The sequence below is a fragment of the Littorina saxatilis genome, linkage group LG2 (genome assembly GCF_037325665.1).
Source record: "Littorina saxatilis isolate snail1 linkage group LG2, US_GU_Lsax_2.0, whole genome shotgun sequence".
Lineage (NCBI taxonomy): Eukaryota > Metazoa > Mollusca > Gastropoda > Littorinimorpha > Littorinidae > Littorina > Littorina saxatilis.
The window spans coordinates 66,487,402-66,507,469 of record NC_090246.1 but is presented as its reverse complement, the minus strand read 5'-3'; the positions used below and the strand labels follow the sequence as shown (position 1 = coordinate 66,507,469).

Genomic DNA, 20,068 nt, shown 5'->3' with positions numbered 1-20,068 from the left:
TAAGAATGCTCTGAACCCTACACGTATTATATCCCCATCGTTTTTTCGTTCACATTTGCCCAACATGTTAATTTGCTGAGCGCGGTTAATGTCGTCTGCTACTGTGCTAGGCTACCTGGGCAATCGAACCACTGCAGTCTGCACTGAGTCTGCAGTCTGCACGCATGAGGCACTGAGGCTGGTAATAAGTCTTATATATATGGTAAGAACGTTCTGAACCTTACACGTTTTCGATTACGATTGTTCTTGCCTTGAAATAATAATTCAGAAACCATTCATTTACTGAACTGATGTAGTCGTATTTCTGTGTAGTCTGCTACAGAGTCGATCGAGTCAGTCTTCCAAACTGGTCTAGGTGGTACGTTATCGGAATAACACTTGTGTTTTCTGTTAGCCGCTGGGAATTGTATATACTAACTCATCATTTGGTAATGTGGATGATAAGCTACATGCCACTAACACGGCATATGAGAAGAATCTATGCAAGTCGGCGAAAATTAGATGAAACACAGCGGCTTCCATTTTTAGATCACTGGCACTGGCACAGGCACATGCAATCTGTCAGAAAAAACCCACTTCTGCTTTAATTGAGAAGCAGGGAATTTATGGTCATTTGGTATTGTGGAGAATATAAGCTACATGTCATTAATTAATTCTGAGGATGAGAGCACAGTCTCGCTCAGGCAAAGGGCGGAAGAATACGCTCTGTGGAAAAGTTAGCGCACTCCAAGAGTGCGCTAACAGTTTTAGCGCATCGCCATTAGCCAATCAAATGGTTCACATCAGTCATGTGACACCAGTACTTACTGACAATTATTATTATTACAACCATTATCATCATTATCATTATTATTATTGTTGTTATTTTTATTTTATTTTTTATTTTTTATTTTTTTACAGTTAGTATTGTTATTATCGTTATGACATAATCATCATTACCATTATTTCTATTTTCATATTTCTATTGCTGTTATTGTATTTAATAGTATCAAATACTATAACTTTTTCTTTGCCTTTAAATGCCATTTATTATCATATGTATGATTATTTTTGCCGTCAACGTTTTTTGCTCTTATAATGTTTTCATGTTCTGTTTTGTATTCATGTTAGTTAGCAAGGACAGATTGTAAGACTAGGCAACGCCTAAAATCTCCATCCTTCTGTAATAAAGTTTAATCAATCAACCAATCAATCTCTCTCTCTTTGTCTCTCTCTCTTTCTCTCTCTGTCTCTCTGTCTCTGTCTCTCTCTCTCTCTCTCTCTCTCTGTTTCTGTCTCTGTCTCTCTCTCTGTCTCTGTCTCTCTCTCTTTAACTCTCTCTCTTTAACTCTCTCTCTCTCTCTCTCTCTCTCTCTCTCTCTCTTTCTCTCTTTTCCTGTTTGTCTTTCTGTCCGTGTCTCTTTCTCTACCACAGCGCGTGAGTTCGTGTGTGTGTGTGTGTGTGTGTGTGTGTGTGTGTGTGTGTGTGTGTGTGTGTGTGTGTGTGTGTGTGCATGCGTACGGATAACGATGCCAGGAACCCTTTACCCAAACTCTTCCAAAAAACTACTTACCCTAGTAACTTTGTTCAGAGGCTGCAAATGACCACACTGGCGTTAGTGAGGGTTCTACCTCACACAAAACGCCACCATCCCTCTAACGATAAGGGTTTTCAAATTACTGAACAAATACCAAAATCTCAGTATCCACTCAGCCTAGTGTTACGAGTAACGTTTTGGTGTTTAACCAATTCTGCAGTATGGACACTCAATACCCACCCTGGAAAAGCGCCAGTAACACCGAATCACCTTCAAGCAGCCAGTGGGCATCGTTGAAATTCTTTACCAATGAGAGTTTTAGCCTGATATGAGAGAGAGTAGGGGGAAGGGGGAGATAGGGCAAGAGAGAGGGAGAACGAAATAGAGACAGACAGCGTATCTATTAACCTGCCTCCTAACTCTTTGCCTGGAGTTGATTGTGGGTTAATTGTCCAGGTATTTGTGCCAATTTCGTTTCACGCACGTGTTTTAAAAGAGTTTGGTCTGCTGCTGCGTGAGAGGGACACACACAGAGAAAGACAGAGACAGACAGACAGACAGACAGACAGACGGAGAGACAGAAAGAGACAGAGAGAGTCACAGAGCGAGAACAAAGAATACTCGTCTTATTCATTTACCTGTTTAGTTGTTTGCTGTCAGTTAATTGCCCAGTTTTTGGTGCCATTTCAACTCATGTCGCGCACGTGTTAAATGTGAATTTCATTTGCTGCACACCTTTTTTTTTCTGCCTCGAAAGACACATATACCGAAGCGTACTATCTGTTCTGGCACCCGAGGAGAGCTCAGTCAATCGGTTTCGTAACAGGCTGTAATGAGCCTTTTGCCCTCAGAGATTGCCCGTATATTTTGCTTCCGTCAGCGGCGCGCGTGCACTCGCACGTGCGGCACGAACATTGAGCTGGTGCAGCTGTGTGCACTGATGTGCAGGGAGCACTGAGCTATGTCCACTTTGATAGGCTACGGCTAATTTAGATGTCTTATTGTACAGGAAGAGGCTGGCTTGATGTTCCCTGTCTGTCTGTCTGTCTGTCTGTCTGTTTCAAATGCTGCATACGGAATCGAGATAAAGTGTGTATGTTTTCCACAGCAGAATGCTGTCTTTGAATATGTCTGTATGTCAGTCTGACTGTCTGTCGCTCTGTCGCTCTGTCTGTCTGTCTGTCTGACTGTCTGTCTGTCTGTCTGTGCGGTCGAGTGAAAAAAAAGATTTAGATACCGAAATTGAGGGTTTAGACTGACTGTTTTGATATTGTATTGTTAGTGGTTGTGTGACGTGTGTCTGTCTTTCTATCTGTCTGTCCGTCTGTCTGTCTCTATTTACGCATTAGGGCAAAGAGAGCACTGCAGCACTACCCACCTTGAGAAGTAACGGCTCATTATGTTGGTTGACATGTTTATGGAGGTTGCATGGTTGTGGTAATGGTGCGTCTGTATGTCTGTCTTTCTGTCTGTCTGGGTGCGGGGGTGGGGTAAAACAGGGCTGGCTAGGCGTTTCGGTGTGTCCGCCCGTCAGTACGAATTCGTGCAGCGCGCGCGCGCGTGTGTGTGTGTGTGTGTATGTGTGTGTGTGTGTGTCTGTGTGTGTGTGTCTGTGTGTTTATGCCTGTGTGTTTGTATCTGCTGTTCTGTCTGCCGTTCTGTCTGTCTGTTGTCCTTCCCGTCTGTATGTATGTCCGTCCACCTTTCTGTCTGTCTGTCTTTATCTGCGTGTGTCTACATGTTTCTGTGCCTCTGTGCCGAACTGTCCTTTATTTAAGATGTTTAAAAACAGGTGTCTACGGTACACGGGTGGTCTGTTTGGATTGAAGATGTTTGAAACAATTGTTTGAAGTCGTGGTGCTGTTTTATTCAAGATGTTTAAACCATGTGTCTAAAGATGTCTTTGCTGTGTGTGTTACAGGGGGGTGGTGCTGCTGGACATTGACCTGTCCACCCTAGAGATCAACCAGTGTGCCGAGGACGGCCACACGGGGGCGCTCTTTGCTGGCACGCACCGATGTCGTCCGGAGAGCACAAAGGTACTCTTATCAATACAACTCTTTTACGACCTCGGCAGCGCGACAAAAACATAAAACATCCGCGCGCTCCAGAGCAACTGACAAACATCGACTTAACTCTTTTAGTATTTTAGCAACGGAAGAAATAAAACATCCGCGCGATCCTGATCAACTGACAAACGTCGGCTTAACTCTTTTAGTATTTTAGCAACGGAAGATATAAAACATCCGCGCGATCCAGATCAACTGACAAACATCGACTTAACTCTTTTAGTACCTTAATTAATAACGGAAGAAAAACATTAAAAATCGGCGCGATCCAGAGCGACTGACAAACATCGAGTCAATGCTTTCAGTACCTTAACTAATAACGGAAGAAAAACATCCGCGCTATCCAGATCAACTGACAAACATCGACTCAATGCTTTTAGTACCTTAATTAATAACGGAAGAAAAACATTAAACATCATCGCGATCCAGAGCAACTGACAAACATCGACGCAATGCTTTTAGTACCTTAATTAATAACAGAAGAAAAACATTAAACACCCGCGCGATCCAGAGCAACTGACAAACATCGACTCAATGCTTTTAGTACTTTAATTAATAACGGAAGAAAAACATTAAACATCCGCGCGATCCAGAGCAACTGACAAACATCGACGCAATGCTTTTAGTACCTTAATTAATAACGGAAGAAAAACATTAAACATCCGCGCGATCCAGAGCAACTGACAAACATCGACTCAATGCTTTTAGTACCTTAATTAATAACGGAAGAAAAACATTAAACATCCGCGCGATCCAGAGCAACTGACAAACATCGACTCAATGCTTTTAGTACCTTAATTAATAACGGAAGAAAAACATTAAACATCATCGCGATCCAGAGCAACTGACAAACATCGACGCAATGCTTTTAGTACCTTAATTAATAACAGAAGAAAAACATTAAACATCCGCGCGATCCAGAGCAACTGACAAACATCGACACAATGCTTTTAGTACCTTAACTAATAACGGAAGAAAAACATTAAACATCCGCGCGATCCAGAGAAACTGACAAACATCGACTCAATGCTTTTAGTACCTTAATTAATAACGGAAGAAAAACATTAAACATCCGCGCGATCCAGAGAAACGGACAAACATCGACTCAATGCTTTTAGTACTTTAATTAATAACGGAAGAAAAACATTAAACATCCGCGCGATCCAGAGAAACGGACAAACATCGACTCAATGCTTTTAGTACCTTAATTAATAACGGAAGAAAAACATTAAACATCCGCGCGATCCAGAGAAACGGACAAACATCGACTCAATGCTTTTAGTACCTTAATTAATAACGGAAGAAAAACATTAAACATCCGCGCGATCCAGAGAAACGGACAAACATCGACTCAATGCTTTTAGTACCTTAGCAAAGCAGGAATTAAACACATCAAACACCGCGCGATCCAGAGCAACTGACAAACATCGACTCCTTCCAGCTGGAATCAAATTCGAGCCCAACCAAAATCAAAAACAAAAATGGTTTAGTTATTGGGTTTTTTGCACAGGCATGTCATTTTTTGCAATTGTTTGAGTTTTATCCCGTGTAAAAGTTTAAACAGATCTATGACCGTGGACATGATCACTGCCAGGAGATGTACAGTACCTTAACAAATGCACACAGAAAAACACGCCACATTGGGCAATATTTGATCAAGTACAAAGAGCACGAAATGACGTCTTCATTTTTCTGTCAAACAGAGTGTATTTGTCTGCATACCCTGATGCAGCCAGCGGTAAAGAAGAATTAACGGACTATGACATTAGTAACTATACTCCTGGCAAACCTCTCCAATGAAGAGATTGACCAGAATGAAGCCCTGTAGGTCCCAGCGGTAGGCCCTGCAAGAATTAACGAACTGTGAAATTGGTAACTCGCCTACAGACAATCCTGTCACAGGAACAGACTGGCCAAAATGATGCCCCATAGGTCTTGTCGGGACGGTGCAGATCGGTTGTTGCCATCCTCAGTCTGCGTCGGGTAAGTGTATAGACGGTACGGGCGCGTAGCCTAAATGTCAAGACGTCGTCCTTACGTGTGGAAAGTTCGGGGTTCGAATCCCGGATGCGCCTGATGGGTTAAGGGTGGAACATTTGTTGCGCCCCATTTTGTCGCATCGGCCCATTTTGACGCATTAGACAAATTACGACAAAATGGGCCAATTTTGTCGGCCCATTTTGTCGCGTAACAGAGGTTTTTTATGTGCAGACATACTTGTGCTCCATCCACCTTCGTGTGTACACGCAAGCACGAGACTATACTAAGTTCGAACCAAAACAGATCTTGCAATCAATGTCGAAGTTCCGCGTGTATTTGAAACACCAAAACTCCCAGCATGCATTCCCAGGAATCGAAGTATGACTGCCAAAATGGCGGGCGGAGAGGGTGGGGGGGGGGGGGGGGCATACACGTTCCTGCATCCGTGTCTACGAGTGTGCTTAGGAGTCGCAGCCCATGTACACAGAACAAGATGAATCAGCCTGTTGTCATAAGAGTGGAAGAGTGGTGAAAAGCGAGGAACGTGCAATACTACGTTGACGGCAGACATACTGCACAGATGTGTGTGTGTGTGTGTGTGTGTGTATGTGTGTGTGTGTGTGTGTGTCTGTCTGTCTGTCTGTCTGTCTGTCTGTCTGTCTGTCTGAGTATCTGTCTCTGTGTGTGTGTGTAGTGTGTGTGTGTGTGTGTGTGTGTGTGTGTGTGTGTGTGTGTGTGTGTGTGTGTGTGCGTGCGTGCATGTGTGTGTGTGAATGTGTGTGTGTGTATGTGTGTGTGTGTGTGTGTGTGCGATCGTTCACACATGTGCGTGTGTGTGTGTGTGTGTGTGTGTGTGTGTGTGTGTGTGCGTGCGTGCACACATGTGCTTGCATGTGTGTGTGTGTGTGTGTACGTGAGTGCATGCGTGCGTGCGTATATGTCTGCGTACGTATGCGTGTGTATATGCGTGCGAATGTGCTAGCTTACGTGTATCTGTCTATCTGTCTGTCTGAGTGTGCGTGCCTGCTTGTGTGCGGTGCGTAATCTCAATAATCTCTCTATTTTTCAGTGTGTTCAAAACCCGGGCAGCGGCCTGCGATGGGGGAACTACGAATGTATGTGCAAGGACGAGTTCTACTTCCCTGACCGCAACGCCACCAACCGCAGCTTCAATGGCAGGGACGTAGAACTGGCGTATCTAGACATGGTCAAAAACACGTCGCTGAATTACACAAGGGTAATTCTTAATTGTTATGATTTTTTTCTTTCTTTTTCTTTTTTTCTTATAGGAAACTTCTACGCGTGTTTTCAAATACTTGCAGTACATTAGAATCAGTGTAATATGAATCTTTAAAAACGCGCTTTAATAAAATCGGACACAAAACTAACAAAAATGTGTTTTGAAAGCCCATACCACAAACACTATGCAAGTTAGTGATAACATTCTACATGCACATAAAACAAGACACGGTTAGCAAGCTATCAAAAATCATTAATGCAATTGAGAAATTGAAAAATTGGATTTGTTGTCAAAATCTAAATAGTACTACCCATTTTATGATTCGAAAGAGGTTTGTCCCGTTGACAGTGTTTTAAACGTAGAGTTTATTTCAGGCATTACTCTGATAATATCATACGAATTCCTAAAAATCCAATAGTCTTTCAATTTTACAGTATATGATCATTTAACTTAGCCTGAAATATCGTAACGTTGTTTTGCCAAAAGAAGCAGTTCTATGTGCTTCCAAATCAGTAGTGTAAAAGAAAAAAATCAACTGGTTGTACTTTCTGGCAGGCAAAAGGGTGTTTTGTGTGTGTGTGTGTGTTTGTGTGTTTGGTATCGCTCATCATTATTATGTGTCTAATGTGTATTTAGTTCGTCCATTTTGAAGCTGTTTGGTCGAAGTTCCAGGGAATGTTTCGTTTTATTTATAATAACTAAACGTTCGACACACATATCTTTTTTTTATTTGATTTTTATTATTATTTTTTGGAACGTTAGCGCAGCAGTCTATATATGTTTCGGATTACTTTCATTCTGTTATAATGAATTGACTGATGTTAGTAACGTGTACTGGTGTGTGCAGGGCTTTATGTGCTTGCCGTGTCGGAAGGGTTGTGAGAAGTGTGAGGGTGATGAGCCGTGCATCGTGGAGTTCGATGTATTACTGCGCGGCATCCCTCTCGGCATCCAGAGCTTCTGCATGACCATCGCTCTGGTCGTCGGCATTGTCATCGCCAGGCTGAGAAAGACTAAGGTCAGCCGAGTCAAACTTTGCTGTTTTGTTTTGTTTTTTGATCGTCCATTTCACCCCACTACCTCCCACCCTTTAAAACGGTGAGTGGTTGCACCGAGAGCGGAATAGAAAATTGTTATGCACATAAAATTCAACTTATAAGAAAAGTCGAGCTTACTCCGACGTGTAGTTGTATAGTCACGTAAGGCAAATGGAGAAAAAGAGGACGGTTTTCTTATTCATAATCATTATGTGAGAGTCTAAAGTCTTATTTAATCTGTTTATGTTTTATTTTTTGAATGAGGATAGAAAAGTTGACTTGGGATATATGAGATTAACTCTTAAATTATGCCCCAGAGAATCCATCCCCAAAAATGGTCTTGTCTTGTGCGTGGCAGACCGAGTATTCACCTACTAACAGTATTCCCCTAACAGCAAATGTTCCGCCTTTTTGTTTCAAGTCGCATGGCAAAATGCGCATGCTTTTTTTTCAAAAACCAATTAAACACTTGTGATGACGTTTCAGGTGATGAGGTCCAGTGTCTGGGTGCTTCTGGAGATGATTGTCTTGGGTGCTTTGATGCTTTACGCCACGGTAAGTCCTTCATAAGCAACGCGGCGATATAAGCTCCAGACTGTTTACGTCCTGGTAGAACTGTTGCTTGTCAAAAAAAAAGAATATGCTACTCAATGCCATATTTGTGCCTACGTTCTATATCAGATGTTGTGAGATTGAAAAGCACAAAAATTAATGGTTCATTATAAAACCCTTTCACTCATAATCATGTCATTCCTTGTCTAACTTTGCTAGCATAGTTGTTTACTGCTTGCTTGACAGAAAAACAAATGATGTAAGCTCTCGCAGCAAAGCCATTATAGGCATGTTCCCTGTTTTGTTTGCTTCAGCTCCCAGAAGAATCATATAGGGACGCTGGCTTTGGCTCTTTAAAGAATCGTATAGAGACGCTTGCTATATTAGTTTACACTCTTCAAAAAAAATTAAGGATCACTTTTTTACAAGCACGCCACACAAAACAGACAAGACCGAATTATTTCATTTTTTTAAAATTATATAATTCAACAACCAAGGAGTAATGACAAACAAAGCAAAGATCGAACGCGGCAGCGACAATTTAGCTAGAGTGTGTCAAACGTGACAACCCTCGAAAATGGAATTTACAACAATGTGAATCAGTGTCAATAACGCGTGTGCCCTCCGTTGTGTGCCAGGCATTCAACACATCGTTGGCGCATGGAGTGGATCAGGTTGCATATGAATGCTCTGGGAACTCCATTCCACTCCTGCTGGAGCCATTGCAGCAGTTGACCCAGATTGGCAGGAGGAGGGTGATGTTGCTGTACCCGACGACAAAGCTCGTCCCACATGTGCTCTATGGGGTTCAGGTCCGGGCTGTTGGCTGGCCACAGCATCCTGTTGACCCTGGCCTGCTGGATGAAGGTGTTTACAGCTGCAGAGCGATGGGGAGGTGCGTTGTCATCCTGAAGAATCGCACGAGGGCCGATCGCTTAGAGGGCTGGAACGACCAAGGGTTGCAGGATCTCATTCTGGTAGCGGACACCGGTCAAGTTGCCCACTACATGGTACAGAGGTGTCCTTAGACGTGTGCTGATCCCTCCCCAGACCATCACAGAGCCTCCACCAAAACGCTGTCGTTCCAGAACAGCGCCTTCTGCGAAGCGCTCTCCGCGACGCCTCCACACTCGGATGCGACGCCTCCACACTCGGATGCGACCATCAGCAGGTTCCAAGCAAACGCGGGACTCATCTGTAAACAACACCTGAGCCCACTGCTGACGTTGCCACCTCACATGTTGAGTGCACCAGGCTCGGCGAGCTGCTCCGTGATTAGCAGTCAGGGTTGTTCCTCGGACTGGACGCCTTGCACGCAAGCCAAAGTTGTGTAAGCGGTTTCGGATCGTCTGACCACTGACAACAGTGTTGGTGGTAGCTTGTAGGCGTTGCCTAATGTTGTTTGCCGTAGCCATTCTTTGTTGCATGGCCTGCCTCTGAATGAAGCGATCCTCTCTTTGTGTGCTGACTCTGGGCCGACCAGAACGTTGTCGCTCCTGCACTCTTCCAGTTGCGTGGAATCTCTGTTTTAGTCTGATGATGACAGAAGGAGCCACTGGAAGCCTCTGGGCCACTTGCCTGGCAGCAACACCGTCTTGTAGCCATCCTATTGCCCTTCCTCTATCCAAATCGCTCAGTTTTCTTCGTGGGGGCATGTTGCTACTGTGCATAATTGTGTCAGCGTGTCAACCTTTAAACACAAGCTGGTGAGCGATGTTCATAGCCAGGACCCTGTTGTAGCACGTGCATCACAACCTTTTGCCCTGGCATGCGTTCCGCAAATTGTATGGGGCTATAAAAAACACCCTTTTTCTTTCAAAATGCAGAAGCTTTTGAGAAGTCCCACAAAGGGAAATAACTCTGCCTGCCAAACAAAATTCTAGGTCAAGACTCATTGTTCATTTGTTAATTCAAACACATTAAGTTTTTAATTAATATGTCGATGTTTAATTTTTTGGCAATTTTTTATAATTAGATCCGTTTTTTCAACCGATCCTTAACTTTTTTTGAAGAGTGTATATATATCTCCCAGAAGAACCTCATGGGGACGCTTGCTTTAGCGCCCTGAAGAATCGCATTGGGACGCTCGCTTTAGCTCCCTGAAGAATCTAATTATCTTATAAGGACGCTTGCTTTTAAAGCTCTCAGAAGAATCGTATAGTATAAGGAAGCTTGTTTTAGCTCCCTGAATAATCATATTGCCTATAGGGACGCGGTATCAGAGTTCCGAGCACAAGTCTTCCAAGGCTTGATGGTTCTGATCAAGGGCTTGAGTTTCTACAAATGTCTGTCACGTCTGTTCTTTGATGTTGTTGGTCGATCGTTTTTATCGTCTTATATGTGGTCCGATACCCCAGTCAAAGTCCCTCGCGATAATCTTGTTTTGTCGAGGATTCCGTTTCCGTTACTTTATTATCCCATGGCTGGGTAATTCGGGTCGCTTCCTCCCAGTGGAATGCAAGCAGCAACAAGAGTTTTGCTCAGGTGTAATCAGCCACCTGCACTTATTGCAGAATGACCGAGGTATTTTACATGCCACTGTGGTGACACGGGGGTGGGACATGGATACCGTCTCTGAGTCTGCACATAAAGTTGACCCGTGTCCGTCCCGGCCTGGATTTCGAACCCATGACCACAAGTCCAGTGCTGTGTACCAATTAACTGAGCTACCAGGCCCCCAAGGGTTACAGTTATAAATATCGGAGTTGCTGCTACTTCATTACCATGCGAAGTCCCTCTGACAGCCACGTTCCCATTCGCTCATAACCACGACTTCCTGTTATGCTCGTCGTTTGCACCAGACTGCCCCCGACATAACTTTGTAAGAATGATCTTAGGTGCTCCTACGAGAGAAAGTTGTGCTGCATCTTCACGCTATGGCAGGTTTTTCCTAAAAATTACATGAGCTGCGGCCGTCGTGGGGCGCTGATAGCCGTAGGAATTGTCGTTTCTTACGTACATAACATATTGGTCAATCACAAAATTAGCAAGGAAACTAATTTAGTTACCGTAGGGATCCTTCTTCTCTATGTTGCAATGTTTCCATCGTGAAAAATAACATTGGCTGCAACTGAAAACAACTTCCTAGCACTGTGTTTGTATTTCTGACCCCGACTTTGCCTACTCTATCTCATTAGTTCAAATAACACATTAAGGCCAAGCAGGCAACAATTCAGGCACACTCAGATGAAACATGTCCGGTAAAGCCTTGCAGGAAATGCCCGTTTCGGTTTGCGAACTGCCGCCCGAAAAAGACCTGTCAAATGTACTTTGTAATGAACGCCGTTGATACATAATGTGTCTGGGAAATGACTATGATTTGGTATTATATGTGCGGCATATTCTGCGGATGGTCAGCAAGATGCGAGTTGGTCAGTCCACACTATCGGACTAAAAATATCTACAGATGTTAAAATATGCCATTTATGATATACAATTCAAGCTGTCTCATCAGTACTCAATACTCAGCTATTGCCTTTCGACACATCTACAGCATGGAAGAAACTTAAAATTAAAATCGTATTTTCACTTTAAAAATTAGAAATGATTACATTGTATTTTGTATTTTCTCCTTATCCAAAAATATATAAATAGGTTGTGTTTGGATTCAAAACAAGCTAAAAAAAAAAAAAAAAAAGAGCAGAAAAAGAAACCCGTTTTATGTAATTGGGTTCATTTGGCTTGTGTTACCAAAACAATGTGTCAGCGCTGTCTCGTGGGTTTTTTTCAGCCCATATTTGATTTATTAGTCTTGGTGAAAAATGTAGGACGTTCAGTTTTATTCAGTGAGGCTCGCAGATTGACTAAATGTATTGTTTTGGCTTTACGCGACTTGTTTTAGTTATTGAGGTAAGCAACTCGTGTCTACCCGTCGGTTTCGCTCGTTACTTTCGGTATTGACTGAGGTTTATTTGTTGCTTACTTGCTTGCTTGCCTGCTTGTACGCGTGCTTGTTTGCTTGCTTGCCTGTATTCAATGCAGGTCATATCTCAGAGTTTACTATTCTGCATCACTCTGTTCATAATCACGTTAAAACCCTTGGTCTGATTATTGAACTTGTTGAATTGTGTTTATTACTGCCCAGCAGACTGATAATAATGGTCTTGTTCTCTTGGTTGCTTGTTGCAGGTGGTAATTCAATATTTTGAGCCCACCGCTACAAATTGTTTGTTGGTGCCATGGTTTAGAGAAGTGGGATTTGCCATATTGTATGGGACGCTACTTTTGAAAATATACAGGTAAGTGAAGTACTTGCTCTACAGTGGATGGATCTTATTTCAAAATTGCGAAACTATAATTTGTGCGCTGCTTGTCCGTTTCTTTTTTTGTTTGTTTCTTTCCTTCAATCTTTCTTTCTGTCTTTCTTTCTGTCTTTCTTTATTTGGATTTTTTTCTCGGTCTTTGTTAGTAAGTACGTTTCTTTATTTTGGCTTTTCTTGTTCCCTTTTACTATTTATATAAAAAAAAAAATTCTGTGTTAGCTTGTTTTCATTCTTTTGGTCTTTCCGACTTTTGTTTATCGTTGTTTCCTTGTTTGCCGCTTAATACTTCCCGTTTCCTGCCCCCTCGTAGCATTTTCTGTCTTCTAAATTAATTTTGTTTCTCTTACTATGTGCGTATAAATATCTGTCCTCAATACTTCTGCTTTAATACATGCACATGAAGTAATAGCAATAACCACAACAACAACAACAATACCGCTCGCAGTGACAGTAACAACAACAATATCAACAACAGTGACGGCTGCAATTAGCAGCAGTATTATATAAGAAAAACAACAACAGTATAGCGGCTGCAGTTGCAGGAGCAACAACAATAGCAACAGTAACGGCCGCAATTGCAGCAACAGCAGCATCAACACCAACAATAACAGTAGGGACCGTAGTTGCAGCAGCAACAACAACGGCAACAGCCGCAGTTGCACCCACAGCAGCTGCAACCATAACTACCACAACAACAACAAATCGATAGTCTTATCCTTCTATCAATGACACAAGCTCCATCCCCACTCCAGACACAAATCTAGCAACGGTGTCAGAGAGAAAAAGCCAAGGAAAGACAGAAACTGTATCACATAGACGGCCCCTACAACATCTGAAATCGATGTTTACTAGTTATAAGCGGGTCACGGCTGGGTGGCTCTAATTCCTCCTTCGGTGTCTTCGCGGCGCGCGCTGTTTTTGTGGACTAGATTGAGTAGTTATAAATGCGCGGCTGCATGAGCTTTCCCGTCGTCGAACGCAATCAGGAAAACTCTCAATGCTAGGCAGACAGAGACTCTGCTAGTGCACTAACTGACTGTGGTGCACTAAAGGAGGCAGATACGAACTTGACAGGGTGAAAAGTCAAAGGTTATGCGTGCATCAACACCTCTTTTTTTAATGCAATAAAATGGACACTTGTTTTCGAGCAGGCAGACTCAAAGAGAATAATTATACATCGTTGCCCACCTGCTCTGGGAATAAACTAGACGCAAGCAAACAGGCAGCAACGACAAAGAAACGCGGACTCGGAAGAGCTGCACTTTCAAGGTATGTTGTCAATAAAACAAACGTGTTAATAGAAATAAAGATACATACAATCGGAAAAGTGTTCGCTGGGAGGCTTGCTACCTTTAACTTATTTTATTTTATTTTATGCAATTTATATCGCGCACATTATCTCAACCACGGATTCAAGGCGCAGGGATTTATTTATGCTGTGTGAGATGGAATTGTTTACACAATATATCACGCATTCACATCGGCCAGCAATCCTCAAGCCTATTAGGGCGAGCATTCACCTTTCACGGTCTATTATTCCAAGTCACACGGGTATTTGGTGGACATTTTTATCCATGCCTATACAATGTTGCCAGGAAAGACCCTTTTGTCAATCGTGGGATCTGTAACGTGCACACCCCAGATATAAAACAGACATAAGCGAACAGACAATAATGACAACGATACACACAATAGAAAGAGCTGCGCCGAAAGGCTTGCTGCGTACAATTCACCTATCAATCAAACAGACATAGGTAAACAGACATCAATTGCAAAGACTCACGATTTCGAAAGAACTGCGCTTGAAGGCTTGCCATTTTTGAAACAGACGTATGCGAGCAGACAGCAATAGCACAAATACACGCACTCGGAATAGCTGCACTAGAAGGCCTGCTATCTAAATTGTAAAACAAAGGGATACGCACGTACTCGGGTGGAGTTGGGCTAGGAGGCCTGCCATTTATACCTCTTTTTTTTTCTTCAACAGTTTTTTTATTCAGGCAAACACAGATTTACAATGACAAATTAAAAGCATTGATACTTATACTGATTGTAAATTGCAGCAGTAACAGAGTTAGACACATATGATAAGTTACATGGCAGTTGGTATTGTTATCATGTTCAAAGCATACATTTATACCTCTTTGTTTATGGCGGAGAGTGCTGCGAAGACGAGCTAAATATAGATGGAGCTATTTTGGGACGCAATCAGCTGAACTCTCTCCTGCAATCAATCACAGTGGAGCCGATTTCACTTCTGCGACTTCTTCTTTTCTGGCACTCTTGGAGGCCCATTCTGAGCAGGATTCGATCACATTATGCGTTTTGCGGTTTTAGTTTTTGAAACGAGTTTTGAATTTACGTTTTTGTGTGCGCATTGTTCGTTTGTTTAGGTTTGCGTTGGGAATACGGTGGACGGGGGGGGGGGGGGGGGGGGGGACACATTTTTGTTGTTGATGTCAGTGCTGGTTGCTAATATGGGATGTTTGGATGTTCAGATGTTTGCAATGTCTGTCTATCTGTCTGTCTGTCTGTCTGTCTGTCTGTATGCTTGTCTGTATGCATGTCTGTATAAGTATATAGGCTTACGTCCGTCTGTCTGTTTCTGTGGTTTTTCTTCCTGTCAGTTTTTTTTTTATTTGCTTTTTGATTATAAAGTACTACATCTACCTGCACGAGTGTTGCGTTTGGTGCGTCTGTCTTTGTGTGTGTTTTGTTTACTGTTCCTCCTAAATGTTTGCCTTTTCTTCCCCCACCCCTCCCCACCTTCCCCGCTCAAACACAGACATACACACACACACACACACACACACACACACACACACACACGCGCGCGCGCGCGCGCGCGCGCCAAACGAACGCATGTACGCACATACATACACACACACACACACACACACACACACACACACACACAAACACACACACACACACACACATGTTTACATCTAATCAAATTCAAAATGACAAAAACATATTTTGACATCGCTTGACACGCTTGTTTTGTATTGCAGGATTCTGGCCGAGTTCCAGTCGCGCAAGGCTCACAGGGTGCACGTGCGGGACAAGGACCTGTTCAAGTCGCTGGCGGTGATCCTGGTGGTGGTGCTGGGCTACATGGCGGCCTGGACCGCCGTCAACGTGGACCACCTGGCCACGGGAACTCGCCTCATCGACACCACCGTCACCCAGGACAACCTCAGCTACGTCTTCTGCAAGTCCCTGTGGTGGGACTACGCCATCGAGACCGGTGAGCCATTGACTCACTTTCAATGTATATACGGTGTTGGAATGTTTTATTTTTTTCAAAGTGTGGGTAACTTGAAAAGCCATTTAAATTCCAGCTTGTTAAACATTTCACACATTTCAAAAAAATGTTTTAGGAAAGTTTAGGAGTTTGATATAGGTTTGGTCCCTCTGATGGGACTACACCATCGAGACTGGTGAGCCCTTGACGCATTTGCAGTGTTTAATGGTCTGCGAATTTATTGTCTGGGACTACGCCATCGAAACCGGTGAGCCATTGACGCATTTTCAATGCATATGGTCTGGGAATTTATTGTCTGCAAGTCTCTTTGGTGTGACTACGCGATAGAGACCGGTGAGCCATTAACGCATTTCAGTGTATATCGTCTGGGAATATACCCAGGACAACTTCAGCTACGTCTTCTGCAAGTCCCACTGGTGGGACTATGCCATAGCGACCCGTGAGCCATTAACGCATTTTCAGTGTATATATGGTGTGGGACTTATACTGTTATAGAAAACGTTTGGGTAAATTGAAGGGCCATTTTATTTCGAGCTTGTGAAAAATTTGGAAAATTTCAAAACATTTGGGAAAGTTTAGGAGTTTGATAAGGTTTGGTAAAGGATGGGAATTTGAGAAGTTGTCTGTGGTGCCGTTGGTACTGCATTGTTCTAGGTAAGGTATTGCTATCGATACTGTATCACTATGAATGCTATATTGCTATGGATACTATGCTGCCATGGGTACTGCGGAGATAAATGTGCTGCACTGATGTGGGTTCTTTGGCGTTTACGGTATTAGAGTTCTAGAATCATTGCCGTGTTTGGGGCACTCTAAAGTGCCATGAGCACTAGACAGCGATGACCGCTGCAGGTCTCTGGGCATCCTGAACTCAGGTCAAAATGAGTTCGGCTCATTCTCTCCCTGACAGGATGCCTTGAGTTTCCTTGTCTGGCAAGGAAACCGATTTTTTTTTACATATTTAGAGCTTTTTGTAATGTATTATTGATATAAGCAGATTCGCGATCGCCGATAATGATTTTTCATAGTGTTTTGTAATTTTTAAATTACAAAGTAATTGATATGTAAGACAGTTTCAAGCGAGCTATTTTTCGCGGCAATATTTACTGTGCAAACAACTCTAAATATGGCAAAAGTGTCACGTGATAATCAACCGTTTGGTTTCGGCGCTAACTGGAGCAGACGATTTTTTTCTGTAACCAGTTGACAGTGATGAAACCATATATTACGGTCTCCTTCCGGCAGCAGTCCCAAAATTTTGACTTGTTGTGACCTTAGAACGATGTCTTTATCATAACTGTGAAGAACAGAACGGAGATCACTGTCGAAGTCGGCCAATCTGCAATAATTTTCGTCTCGCGAACACTGATCTCAATTTAGATTGGTGCTCGCTAAAACCATAGGGAGATAACTCTGTATTTTTGTTTTGATAGATTCGCGTTGGACTGTAGCGTCCGGTCAGGGAGAGAATGAGCCGAACTCATTGTGACCTGAGTTCAGGATGGTCTCTGGGTACTACATTACTACTGTACTGTACTCATATAGATACTATCGGCATAAGGCTAAAGTGCTCTGGCGCTTGAGGCAACGTCTTGCTGTGGGAAGTGTAATCCAATGGATACCAAAGTGCCATAGGGGTTGGAGATTGTGTTTGCTCTCTCTCTCTCTCTCTCTCTCTCTCTCTCTCTCTCTCTCTCTCTCTCTCTCTCTCTCTCTCTCTCTATTTGATTTTACACTGTTGTCACTTTCGCGCGTAAAACGGTTACTTTTTCTTACGCCGCCAGAAAAGTAGTCCCTTATCGAATTGCAGTGGCTATTTTGGGCTCTGAGCGTGTCACGTTTTTTCGCAAAATCATTCTGTTCTTCGGAGCCTTCCGTGAAGACGATGCCTAAAATCAATAATGCTGAGCAGTCATTCTCTCTCTTTCTCTCTCCTTGTTTGTCCATATACTACAGGCTGGGATATGTGTGTAGAATTCAGCACTTTCTATATTGTTGGCACCTTGCTTTGAGAAAACAGTGCGAGTAACTGAATGAACTTCTGCTTTTCAATCACTGTCTCTCTGTCTCTGTCTCTCTTGTCTGTCTGTCAGTCTGTCTGTCTCGGTCTGCCTGTATGTCTCTCTCTCTCTCTTTCTCTCTCTCTCTCTCTCTCTCTCTCTCTCTCTCTCTCTCTCTCTCTCTCTCATTCTCTCTCTCTTTATCATCCGTCTGTCTGTCTGTCTGTCTGTCTCTCTCTCTCTCTCTCTCTCTCTCATTCTCTCTCTCTTTATCATCCGTCTGTCTGTCTGTCTGTCTGTCTCTCTCTCTCTCTCTCTCTCTCTCTCTCTCTCTCTCTCTCTCTCTCTCTCTCTCTCTCTCTCTCTCTCTCTCTCTCTCACACACACACAACATACACGGGAGTACTACGACAGGAAAACAATCAGAAGACAAATCTACGTTTTGCTTCAATCTGATCCGGTCTCTCTCTTACCTATGTTTGCATTTGTTTGCAAAGGCTAGGCTCCATCAGTGTTATGTCTTTGTGTGTGTGTCAACTGTGTGTATAAACAAAGGAGACAAATTGCTCTTGAAGTTTCGTGATAATCCCCTCGAAAATGTTTAGCTGTTATTGCTATTGTTTCTCTTTCTTTCTTTATGTTTTTATTTACGAGGATTTATATCGCGCACGTATCTCACCACACAAGGCGACTCAAGGCGCATGTTACCTATTAATGCCGTGTGAGATGGAATTTTTTACACAATATATCACGCATTCACATCGGCCAGTAGATCAACAGCCTATAGGCGCTGCATCCACCTTTCGCGGCCTATTAATAGGTAACATGCGTCTTGAGTCGCCTTGTGTGGTGAGATACGTGCGCGATATAAATCCTCGTAAATAAAAAAATATGCAAGTTTTGTGTTATTCTCCCAATATAATATATATGTCATCGCCTTTTCCTATTTTCACATTGCGATTTCTCTTTCTTCTGTTACCTAGTATATTTGTGAGTGTTAGCATGGGGCGCGTTTTTAATCGTCAGCATTCTTGTCTGGCGGGATTGGGAATAAAGTCGCTGAAAAGATTATGTATCGATTGAACACTGGATTTCCCGTCTTTGAGCCATGTGACGTCAGAGGCCGACAAAACTTCATATTTAGGCGGCCAGCCGAGACTACAATATAGTGCATGTTTGTGTGCGTTCAATCATAAAAACTAAAAGGAATTCTAAACAGAATCGATCGACACATAAATGTTATTTGTATGTTTGACCAAAATATGACATTTTACACAGATCTCGACAGTCATTGTTCACCTCGACCACTAGCGCGGTCTCGGAGGAACACTGACTGTCTTGATCTGTGTAAAATGTCATATTTTGGTCAAAAATACAAATAACGTATAATAACTGTTCCGGTCATTATTGCTGACAAAAGATAAGTTGAGCATAGCACACACTACCACAAAGCGTTGTATCATTGTGATTATTGTGATAAAATGCTTTCACGAAATAATCCGAAACAGATAAGTTGCCGATCAAATCAAGAATCCTCCAACATAGGCTACGTAATAGAACGTACAAAATACAATATTTAAAAATCATAAACACTACGGCCTATCGGCCTTAAAAAAAAAAGAACAGCATTCACAACAAATTACAGTAAGACGACGCGAAATAAAAACTAAGGTTTGATGGGGGTTTGCTTCCTAAAAAGATGTCTATTGATCAACCTATTCTGATTTTCGATGCTCCGACGAAACGCTTAAAAACAAAACTTGCAAACAAACACAAGTCGCGTAAGGCGAAAATACAATATTTAGTCAAGTAGCTGTCGAACTCACAGAATGAAACTGAACGCAATGCCATTTTTCAGCAAGACCGTATACTCGTAGCATCGTCAGTACACCGCTCATGGCAAAGGCAGTGAAATTGACAAGAAGAGCGGGGTAGTAGTTGCGCTAAGAAGGATAGCACGCTTTTCTGTACCTCTCTTTGTTTTAACTTTCTGAGCGTGTTTTTAATCCAAACATATCATATCTATATGTTTTTGGAATCAGAAACCGACAAGGAATAAGATGAAAGTGTTTTTAAATTGATTTCGACAATTTAATTTTGATAATAATTTTTATATATTTAATTTTCAGAGCTTGTTTTTAAT

General features: G+C 42.6%; 1 protein-coding gene across 1 annotated transcript in view; it reads left to right on the top strand.

The window, feature by feature from the left end:
- Positions 1 to 20,068, top strand: part of LOC138953811 (metabotropic glycine receptor-like) — a 117,177-nt gene that overhangs the window by 80,991 nt on the left and 16,118 nt on the right. The window contains exons 2-7 of the mRNA XM_070325753.1: positions 3,439 to 3,556; positions 6,636 to 6,803; positions 7,654 to 7,824; positions 8,330 to 8,398; positions 12,524 to 12,633; positions 15,672 to 15,907. Of these exons, the coding sequence (XP_070181854.1) occupies positions 3,439 to 3,556; positions 6,636 to 6,803; positions 7,654 to 7,824; positions 8,330 to 8,398; positions 12,524 to 12,633; positions 15,672 to 15,907 (872 nt within the window). The remainder of the gene's footprint in view (positions 1 to 3,438; positions 3,557 to 6,635; positions 6,804 to 7,653; positions 7,825 to 8,329; positions 8,399 to 12,523; positions 12,634 to 15,671; positions 15,908 to 20,068) is intronic.